Source organism: Arachis duranensis, chromosome 4, assembly GCF_000817695.3.
Source record: "Arachis duranensis cultivar V14167 chromosome 4, aradu.V14167.gnm2.J7QH, whole genome shotgun sequence".
Lineage (NCBI taxonomy): Eukaryota > Viridiplantae > Streptophyta > Magnoliopsida > Fabales > Fabaceae > Arachis > Arachis duranensis.
The window spans coordinates 10,186,516-10,197,817 of NC_029775.3; the positions used below are offsets into that span (position 1 = coordinate 10,186,516).

General features: G+C 38.9%; 1 protein-coding gene across 1 annotated transcript; it reads right to left on the reverse strand.

The window, feature by feature from the left end:
- Positions 1-2,484: 2,484 nt before the first annotated feature.
- On the reverse strand, positions 2,485-11,087 carry LOC110280415 (uncharacterized). Its single transcript, XM_052260442.1, has 2 exons — positions 10,524-11,087; positions 2,485-2,520 (listed from the first exon to the last, which is right to left on the reverse strand). Exons 1-2 carry the CDS (start codon positions 11,085-11,087, stop codon positions 2,485-2,487), a joined length of 600 nt encoding a protein of 199 aa, XP_052116402.1.
- Between the last annotated feature and the right edge of the window lie 215 nt (positions 11,088-11,302).

Genomic DNA, 11,302 nt, shown 5'->3' on the forward strand with positions numbered 1-11,302 from the left:
TTTTTGAAGGGTTGGATCAATAAGCTCAGTCTGCATGCACCTCTCTTCTTCACTTGTTGAATGTATATCTTTGAAGACATGAAAAATCTGTTGCTCATTATACACTCTAAGCACTAATTCACCCACTTCTACATCAATTAGAGCTCTTCCCGTGGCTAGGAATGATCTTCCTAGAATTATAGAGGCATTCTCATCCTCCCCCGTGTCAAGAATCACAAAGTCTGCTGGGAGGAAGAACTTATCCACTTTGACCAAGATATTCTCCACTAATCCGTATATAGGCTTCATAGATTTGTCTGCCATCTATAATGCTATCTTTGTGGGTTGTGCCTCTTGGATTTGCAGCCTCTTCATCACAGATAAGGGCATTAGATTTATGCTTGCATCCAGATCACATAGGGCTTTCTCAAAGGTTGTGCTCCCAATGGTGCATGGAATTTGAAAGCTCCCTGGATCTGGCATCTTCTTTGGCAAGTTATTCTGAATTACAGCACTACATTCCTTAGTCAGGACTACTGTCTCATCTCCCTTTAAACGCTTTTTCTTTGACTACAGCTCCTTCATGAATTTGACATAGATAGGCATTTGCTCTAAAACCTCAGCAAAAGGAATATTGATTTGTAACTTTCTGAAGACTTCCAAGAACTTTGAAAACTGCTTGTCCTTGGTCTCCTTTTGAAGTCTCTAAGGATATGGCATCTTAGGCTTGTACTCAAGAGCCTTTGGCAGTGTAGGATAAGTGTCAAGAGAGTCTGGGAATGGGTTGTCTACACGCTTTGAAGGAGCGTGCTCTACTTCTTCCTTCTTCTCCTCTGGAGCTTCTTTTTCAACTAACTCTTCATTGACTTTGGTCTCAGAGCCAGCTACTTTACCACTTCTCAATTGAATAACCTTGCAATCTTCTCCTGGGTTCACCACTGTATCACCTTGAAATATACTTGCAGACCTCTCAAGTATTTGCTTGCTCAGTTGGCCCACTAGCATCTCTAAATTTCTAATGGAGGCTTTGGTTTCCTGCATAACTTGTGCTTTCGTAATTGCCACTTGTCCACTTATCAAGGTGATAGCCTTGCATTCCTCTTTTGGATTTGGAATTGTGTTACCCGAAAGGTTGTTAGTGGTCCTCTGATCAATCTCATTAACTTTTGTGGCTAATTGACCCATTTGAATATCAAGGTTCTTGATGGATGCTCTGGTTTCCTGTCTAAAACCTGTCAATATTGCTTCCAAATTATTGTTCTGTTGGAAACCGCCCTGAGAACTATTGTTGAAGTTCTGAGGTCTCTGAGGTTGGTCCTTTCATCCAAAATTTGGATGATTTCTTCATCCCTGGTTGTATGTCTTAGAATATGGATCATTGTTGGTATTCCTAGGACCACTCCCCATGTAATTCACCTGTTCAAAAGAAGGTTGAGCATAATCATAATTATCATTTTGCACAAAATTACCTGCCATGTCATAAGAGATTTCTTGTGGTGAATTTTTTGTGTTGATAGCTGAGACTTGCATGCCACCCATCTATTGAGTAAGTAGATTTATTTGCTGAGACATCAGCTTGTTTTGAGCAAGAAGAGCATTAACAGCTTCTACTTCAAATATGCCTCTCTTCTGAGGGGTCTCAGAGTTCACCGGATTCCTGTTAGATGAGTATAAATATTGGTTGCTAGCAACCAACTCAATAAGCTCAATAGTCTCCTCCAGTGTCTTCTTCTTGTGCAATGAACCTCCTGCAGAATTGTCTAAGCACATCTTGGACATTTCATCCAAACCTTCATAAAACATGTCTAGTTGTTTCCATTTCGAGAACATGTCTGGAGGGCATTGCCTAGTCAGTAGCTTGTATCTCTCCCAAGCTTCATACAGAGTTTCACCATTCTTCTGTTTGAAGGTCTGAACCTCCACCCTAAGCTTAGTCAGCTTCTTTGGTGGGAAAAATTTAGTGAGAAACTCAGTAACCACCTTGTTCCAAGTATCCAAACTCTCCTTGGGTTGGGAATCTAGCGATAGCTTTGCTCCATCCCTCAGAGCAAACGGGAAGAGCATGAGTTTGTACACCTCTAGGTTTACTCCATTCGTCTTTACAGTATCACAAATTTGCAGAAAATTAGAAATAAATTGATTTGGATCTTCGTGGAGAAGACCATGATACTGGCAATTTTGTTGTACCAGGGTGACCATTTGTGGCTTTAACTCAAAGTTGTTTGCAGCTATAGGAGGCATCACAATGCTTTTTCCATACAGATCTGCAATAGGAGCAGAGAAAGAGCCAAGTACTCTCCTTTGTTGTTCATTCCCATTCAGGTTTGCCACATTGGCATTATCAGCATTGTTAGGATTCATAGTGGATTCTGCAGCCTTGTAAAGTCTTGCCTGTTGTAAACGTCGCCAGAAAGTTCTTTCAGGTTCAGGATCAAAGTCTAAGAGATGTTCTTTGTCTCTGTTTCTGTGCATACACAAACAGAAGACAAAAAAAGATGGGACTTTCTACGTCAGAGTGCAGAGAAGTCCCTGTGAGGTAACCTGTGTAAAGAAATAAAATAAAAATACTAAATAAATAAATAAATAAAATTAAAATAAAAATAACTAGGTAACACCAAACTTAAATTCAGAAATTAAGGAAAAATATTAGTACTATTTATTTATTTATTAGATTTTTTTAAATATTTTATTTATTTATTTATTTAATTAATAAAAGTAAAATAAAAAAGGTACGGTATAAGGGGGGAGTAACGAAAAGGAAAAGAAAAAAATGCAAAGGAAAAAAAGAAAAAAAAGTAACGTATAAAAATGTAAAATAAAAATTAATAATAAAATAAAAAATATAATAAAAAAATTATCTAATCTAAGCAATCAAACAACGAATAGTTGTTAATCACAGTCAATTTCTGGCAACGGCACCAAAAATTTGGTGTGGTGTTTACAACCACAAACTAACCGGCAAGTGCACCGGGTCGTACTAAGTAATACCTTACGTAAGTAAGGGTCGATCCCAAGAGGATTGATGGATTAAGCAACAATAGCGTTTGATAGGATTAGTTAGACAAACAGAAAATAGTGTTGGGAGTTCAAAGAGCATTAAAAAGTAAATTAAGAATTTCAGAAAGGCAGATAAATAAGTTGGGAATAAAATATTGAGAAAGCAGTTAAGGCTTTAGAGTTATCTATTTTTTCGGATTGACTTTTCTTACTAACTAATTTAATTATATAAGATTTAATTCATGGCAAACTATGTGTGACTAGACCCTAATTCCTTAGACCTTCCTAGTCTCCTCTAAAATTCATTAATTGCCAATTCCTTGGTCACTTAATTCTAATTAAAGGGTGATGATCAAATTCCAGTTTATATGCCACAAAAATTCTAATTATCCAAAAATAAGGGGATTATATGTCACGTATCCCGTTAAATACAAACAATTAGAAATTTAGGATAATATATTTTCAAGCTATTGTTCAAGCAAAGAGCTTTTCCAAGTTTTACAAGAACTCAATTAGAACACGGGTCATACTTTCGTTCCACCCAATATTCATAAAATAAAGATCAAAAACAATTGTTGAAAAATAAATCAAAACATGGATTAAATTAGAAAGATCAAACAAATCAATTCATACAAATAGACAGAGCTCCTAACCTTAACAATGAAGGATTAGTTGCTCATGGTTCAGAGAAGAAAATTAGGATTCTAGTAAAATGTACTAAGTTTCAATCTGATGGCATCAGATCCCTTTTTATAACTAATCCTAATAAATTTAAAATCTAATTATCAAAAATTAAAAATAATATCTTTTCCTAAAAAAATAAGATTTGAATTTAAATTCGAATTAATTAACAAGTCTTCAGCTGATGGGTGGGGACCACTTGATTTGTCCATTCTGCAGCTTCTAATATGTGTTTTCTGGGCTAAAAATTGGGTCAAAACAGCCCAGGAATCGCCTCCAGCATTTTTCTGTGTTTTTCTGCATGTGGCGCATGTCACGCGTACGCATCAGTCACGCGTACGCGTCGCTGGTCTTCTTCTGCGAGTCACGCGGACGCGTCGCTGAGCAAATCTTCAATTCACGCGTACGCGTCAGTCACGCGCACGCGTCGCCATGGATACCTCCAAATCACGCACACGCGTCAGGCACGCGTGCGCGTCGCTCCTCGCAGCCATCTCCTTTGATTCTTGTGCTACAGAAACTCCATCAAATCTAGCCGAATGCTACCTGAAATAAACAGTATTGAACAAAACTCAAAATAGCATCCATAGTGGCTAAAATATAATTAAATCTTGATTAAACTCAACAAATTAGATGCAAATTCACTAGGAAAAGATAGAAAAGATGCTCATGATCAGTTATGATACAGAGTCATTGGACAGCTATGATGGAAACTCTAATGAGCCCGTAAGAAAAAAGAGGTATCCTAGATATAATGAAGCTAACATGAGTGTTGATTATGAGTTTCGGCTGGGGACTAAGTTTAATTCTATTGCTGAGTTTAAGGAGGCTATTAAGGAACATGCATTGCTGAATGGGAGGGACATTAGTTTTTTGGCTATGGCTGTGAACAATTATATCCTATGTCCATGTACTTTCAGTGGCTTATGAACCACTTTTGTCGAACACTATTTAGGATGCTTGTTTTGTTTTGTTGCTTTTGTTATATCTGACATGCGGCTTGCTGTATTGGAGGGACCACTTTGACTATTATTTAATATGAATGTTACTTACTTTACTTTGTATTTTTTCTACTAGAGCTTTTTGCAAAGGGATGAAATGAATGCAAACAATTTTTCATAATCACTTGTCATTGATAAAAAAAGATGATTACTGACATGAGCGGAAATTGGCAGATTAAGAATTAATTAGAGAAATGGCGTTGTGAGTATAGTTCTTAACCGGCGAAAAAAGGGTTGTCACAAATTTTAGAAATAAAATACTGGGAGTATAAGTCCCAGGTCGTTTCCCAACGAGTTGCAGGAAGATGTGCTATTTTATCAATCAGAGGTTTTCAAAAAGGGTTTTGAATTTGATGAACAGAAAATTAAATTAGAGAATTTATATGATTTAAATAAAATCTTGACCGGGAGAAGATTAATTGGAAGTTCTATCCTTGTTAGAATTTTATCAAGAGCAATTAATAATTAATCATTATTTTAATTTAGTTAACCCTCAACGAATAAAGGAAAGTCAAATTAAAAATCAACTTCTATTCACAAGTCCTAATCCTCTCCCTTAGGAAGGATTAGAGTTAGTGATTAACAAGTCAACCAACAATAAATCAATTACAATTGAACTCTTGAGTATTCTAACTCAAGGTTCTCCTTTTAATCATCTCCCAATCAAGTTGGGGAACTACTCACTCATCATAATTATAGACTTCACAAAATCAATGGAAAAAATAAGAAAAGACATAATAAATAATAATAAAAGATATTTAATTAAAAGTAGAAATAGTTCTGTATTAATAACTTGTGAAAATAATCCAATGTCAACTCTGGAGGAATTAAGAATATGGAAGAATAAATGAAAAGTAAATAACAAACTATAGTGACTAGTACCGGAGGTAGACTCTTCTCAAAAGCTAAAGCCAAAAATCTTCAAAATCCTAATTATGAATGTTCAAGTGAGAAACCGAGGGGAGGAGTAAATTCAGATCTAAAAACTTGAAATTATGTGGAATGAGTTCCTCTTCTGTCTCTGCATGTTTCCTGGCTCTAATATGTGTTTTTGGGCAAAAAACTGGGTTGAAATCCGGCCCAGAATCTCTATCAGCGACTTTTATAATTCTGCAGATCACGCACGTCACGTGGCCGCGTCGTCCACGCGATCGCGTCACTCAGCACTTCTCGTACCACGCGTGCGCTTGTTCATGCACTCGCGTCGTTCGTGCAGCTTCCAATCCCGCGGCCGCGTTAGGCACGCGGGCGCGTCACTTTGATTTCTTCTATTTCGCACGGTCGCGTGAGCCATGCGACCGCGTGACTTCTCGCTGGTCATCTCCTCAATTTCTTGTGTTCCTTTCATTTTTGCATGCTTCCTCTTTATTTCTTATGCCATTCCTGCCCTATGAAGCCTGAAACACTTAACACACAGATCACGGCATCAAATGGTACGAAGGAAGATAAAAATATACAACTAAAAGGTCTTTAGGAAGCAAGTTATCAATCATAGAATATTTTTAGGAAGGAATTGTAAATACATGCAAATCATATGAACAAGTGGGTGAAGACTGGATAAAACCACACAATTAAACACAATATGAATCATAAAATAGCGGTTTATCAACCTCCCCACACTTAAACATTAGCATGTCCTCATGCTAAATTGAAGGAGATAAATATGAATGAATAGGAACATGTAAGACTCATGTGATGCAATGCAACCTATATACATATAAATGCAACTATATGAGTTTGTCTACATAATTAAAAATAGATAAGTTCTCTAAGATAAAACATGGGGCAGATTTCACTAATTCAAATCATATTGTAAAAGCAGATAAATTTGTAAGAAGATAGCTTGTGAAAGCAGGGAATACAGGACTGAGCATTGAACCCTCACTGTTGGTGCATGTGCACTCTAATCATCTCTAGTATATGGAGTAATCACTCTATCCTTCTCTAATCATGCTTTCAAAAAATTTTATTTTTCACCTAATCAATCAACAATTTTAAAATGCCAATTCAAACATCATGAGGTCTTTTCATGGTTGTAATGGGGCTAAGGTAAAGGTGAGGATACACATATGGCTAAGTGAGCTTGTATATTGAATCTTTAATTAACCTAAGCTCCTACCTAACATACATATACTCCATATAAATTTAATATTCATCTTAGCTACCCAAAATCTCCTTTTCACATTCCATATTCATGTATCAACCTTTATTTTATTTTTTATCACATGTGCATTGATTATTAAACTCTGACTTATCATTAGGGTGATTTTGTCCCCTTATTTACTAACATAAAGGAAAATTTCTTCTTCTCTTTTTTTAGCTTATCAATGCACATAGATTTGTAATGTTCTTTTATGGTTTCACATGAATAGGTACCCAATTTCCCTTTATTTCATCATGACATATTCTCCTATTACCCTTTATTCCCACAATTTTTCCATACTTAGTTAACACATATTCTATCTTAAGATAGCCAAAGATTCAATTGGGATTTTTCATTGTTTTGCTGCTTAAGGCTAGTAATGTGGTAAAATATAGAATAAATGGGATTAACAACGGCTCAAAGTGATTAACAAAGGTAATTAAAAGAGTTGGCTTATTTGAGATATGTGAGCTAAACAAACAATGGCCTCAATCATATGCATGCACATAACACATTAACATTGGACATATAGGATAAAACAAAATTCAAATTACAATCATAGAGAAGAAAGCACACGAGAAATAAAAATGTTTATGGTTAAATAGTGTAACCATGTATTTAGGCTCAAAGTCTCACGGGTTGTGTGTTCTTTTAGCTCAAAAATCCTATTCCAATTTCAACTTCAAAAAAATTTAACATAAATGTTTTGATTTAAATTAGTGAAATTTTCGAAAAATATATGGTCTTAAAAGAAACTTATTGTCTTTTCAATCAGGTAGAACATGCATGCAATTAACCTACTAATATGCAATCTATCCTATTCTAAAGAAAAAGAAGTTTGTATTAGGGGGAAAGAATTACCTCCGGAAGTCAGGTACTGACCGACCTCCCCACACTTAAGGCTTTGCACTATCCTCGGTGCCATCTATCAGGAATAGGGGTGGGCTGGTGGCAGTATCTCCACAGTCGGGACCGTCATGGCTCCCGGTGTTGGTAAAGAAGGTGGAGTCTGGAGTGCCTGGGTTCTCGTCAGGTCTGTGGTTGCCTGTGAGTAGCTCTTTGAGGTATTTGAATCGGCGGTGGTTGCGGCGCTCTCAAAGCTTTGCTTTCTGGTCTTGTTGATCTAACCTCTTCAATATTTGATGCAGCAGCCGACTAGTAGATGGTGAAATGTCTGCAGCATCTTCTGTGGACTGGCTGGCAGTGGCAAGTGGTGGCCTGAGATATCTTCCGTTAGGGACGTACTGATCATCCCGTGGAAGTATGGCTTTGGTTTCCCCAGCTCTGTAGGAGACTCCGGCTGCTGAGACAAGATCTGAGACCAAGGCGGGGAAAGGAAGGTTGCCCGCGATTTGCATGTGTCCCATAGCATTCCGAATATGTCTTTGTAGATTTAGAGGCTGGTCTGTGAGGATGCACCATAGTAGAACGGCCATGTCTGCGGTGAAGGAGGACTCATGAGTGCTCGGAAAGACGTAATGGGACATAATATGTGTCCATACGTGAGCCTCTAAGGTGAGTGCGGAAGCCGAGATTCCCTTAGGACGGGAACGATGGTATCCGAAGATCCATTTGCTGCCAGGTTGTGCGATAACTCTGAGAACAGCGTCCCAGTCAAATTTGTACGCCTGGCGCTTGAGTGCGGCTTCTTGAAAAGCGTCCAGTCCTTCTGGAGCAGGGGGAAGATCTAAGGCTCACTGAATGGCCTATTCAGTAATGGAGATTTGCTTCTGACGAACATAAACAGACTGCAGGGTCGGCAGGTGGAAATTGGAGTAGAACTGAACTACCTAAGAAAGATTAACCTGTCGTGGCTGTCTCTGTAGGAATCTCCAATGTCTTTGTGCAATTTGTGGCTCAACAAATGTGGCAATACGAGGTGGAAGGATAAGAAGGTGTTTATTGTTGTAATTTCGAGTTGCCAGAATGGGGAACATCTGCTCACAGTAGCGATTGGGAAAACGTGCAGTGTCCTTTGCTGGGAATGCTCTTTCCTTTTCATCGACCTTAATAATCCTTTTAATTCTTTTTGTTGAAGGCTTAATCGCAGTTGAAGAAGGCTCTGCCACTAATGCTCTTTTTGTTCCTTTCCTTGCTGTGGATTTGGGAGTAGCTTTCTCCTTGCCTTTCTTGGTGGCCATCCTAAAGGGAGAAGAGGAGAAACATGAATATTTCAAGGGTTATAGCAAGGAAAAGGGAATAGGAAAGGTGGTAATCAATGCACAGGAAGGGATAATGATGTGAACACATGGTCATGACTACATGTGGCAGATCAACAATGGAAATAAAACAAGTGCATGTGATGATAGTTAAATGCAAGGCGTTTATTGGCATGCCGGCAAAGGGCATGAGTATCATAGATCAAGCATTCAATGTCCAAATTAGATTACCAAGTCTTTCAAACTAATAATATGTTTGTAAAAATAATTATATTTAATTAATAAAATATAAAAGGGGTTTTGTGAAAAGCAGGCATTTAGAGTAGTAGATTTAAAAGAAATCTAAAAATAGTGCAAAATGTCATATGGGTGTTTTCACAAACACATAGCATGCATGTTAAATAAGGTATGAAAAGTATTAATTTTGAACATGCAAGTAACCCTTATAAAAATAATATATAATTGTTAAACAAGTCCTAAACAATTCACAAGCAACATATAAGAATAATGACCCAAATAAATGTGTAACACCAATAGAAGGAAGAAGAGAAGAAAAAAAAACATGGATGAAGAAAGTAGAAGAGAAAGAAAAAGAAAACATGAAAAGAAAAAGAAGAATGAAATAGTAAGGAGGGAGGAAGAGAGAAGAAAAATCTTGATAATGGTGGTAAGAAAGAGGGGGTAGAGGAGAGAAAGAAGGGGGGAAGAAGGAAGGGGAGGGAAATAAAATAGGAATGGGATGAGAAAAGAAAAGATAATCTGGCAGATTTGAATGAGTTGGGCGGCGCAAGCGACGCGGATGCGTGGAGCACGCGGTCGCGTGGAAAGCCCTTAAATGAAATGACGCGGACGCGTCGGTCACGCGGACGCGTGACATGATTTGCGCTAGTGGCGCGAGGTCAGCTTCGTGCTCGCACAACTCTCTGTTTAAATTATGTTTTGCCAAAATTTAGGGTGACGCGATCGCGTGGTTGACGCGATCGTGTGGATGGCTAGATGGAGAAAACGGCGCGGACGCGTGGGGCACGCGTTCGCGTGGCAGGGCTTGTGCGACTAGCACAAATGCAGCTCAAGTCCAACTCAACTTTCGGCCATACACTCTTTTTACGTCGATTTATAGGGCACGCGTTCGCGTGCGTGACGCGGACGCGTGGGAGGCCTTTTTCCCACATGACGCGAACGCGTCAGCGGCGCAGTCGCATGGATCGATTTGTGCCAAAGGCACGCCTCCAGCCACACTTTCGCGTGACTCTCTGTTTCTTTTCTTCTCGTATCCAAGGCACTATGATGCGGACGCGTCATCAACACTGTCGCGTCGTGTGCTCCTTTTTTTTAATAATGCAAGATGCAATATGCGGATGAGATGCAAAAGATAGGCATTAGTACTGAGAAGAGTTATTGACAAGGGAAGATAAGGAGAGGAAGAGGAACGATCATACCATGGTGGGTTGTCTCCCACCTAGCACTTTGCTTTAACGTCCTTAAGTTGGACGCTCCACTAGCTCAGTCTTCTGCTGTGGGTGGATCTTCCAAGAGGAAGATCTCTAGTTCCTGGTTTTTCACCATCTTTTCACCATGGAATAACTTCAAGCGATGTCCATTAACCTTGATAAGTTCAGAGCTTGAAGGATGACTCAAGTGAAAAACTCCGTATGGTTCCACCTTCTCTACTCGATATAGACCATCCCATCTGGATCTCAGCTTGCCTGGCATGAGTCGCATTCTGTAGTTGCAAAGTAGGACTAAGTCCTCTGGTTGGAATTCTCGTCTCTTAATGCTCTTGTCATGCACAGCCTTCACTTTCTCTTTATACAGCCTGGAGTTTTCATAAGCTTCAAGGCGAAGGCTCTCTAATTCCTGCAGTTGCAACTTCCGTTCAGCTCCGGCTCTCTCATAGTCCATGTTGCACTCCTTTACCGCCCAGAAGGCCTTGTGTTCTAACTCAACTGGAAGATGACAGGCCTTTTCATAAACCAAGCGGAAAAGACTCATCCTAATTAGTGTCTTATATGCTGTCCGATATGCCCAAAGCGCGTCCTGGAGCCTGGTACTCCAGTCCTTTCTATGAGGCTTGACTACCTTTTGCAGTATACGCTTTATCTCTGTTAGACACCTCTGCTTGCCCATTAGTCTGGGGATGATAGGCTGTTGATACTTTATGAATGATCCTATGCCTCTTTAGTAAACCTGTTAGTCTCCTGTTACAAAAGTGAGTGCCTTGATCGCTCACGATTGCTCGTGGTGATCCAAAGCGACAAATAATATGATTTCTAACAAAGGAAACAACGGTGTTAGCATCATCAGTACGGGTAGGAATTGCTTCCACCTATTTAAAAACATAA

What these genes read in the sequence shown, in the direction of transcription:
- LOC110280415 (XM_052260442.1), bottom strand. Translation starts at nt 11,087, where the DNA reads ATGGGCAAGCAGAGGTGTCTAACAGAGATAAAGCGTATACTGCAAAAG. An exon ending in TATTCCATGGTGAAAAGATG is followed by an intron (nt 2,521 to 10,523) that starts GTGAAAAACCAG and finishes TTCTTTACACAG; the next exon opens with GTTACCTCACAGGGACTTCT.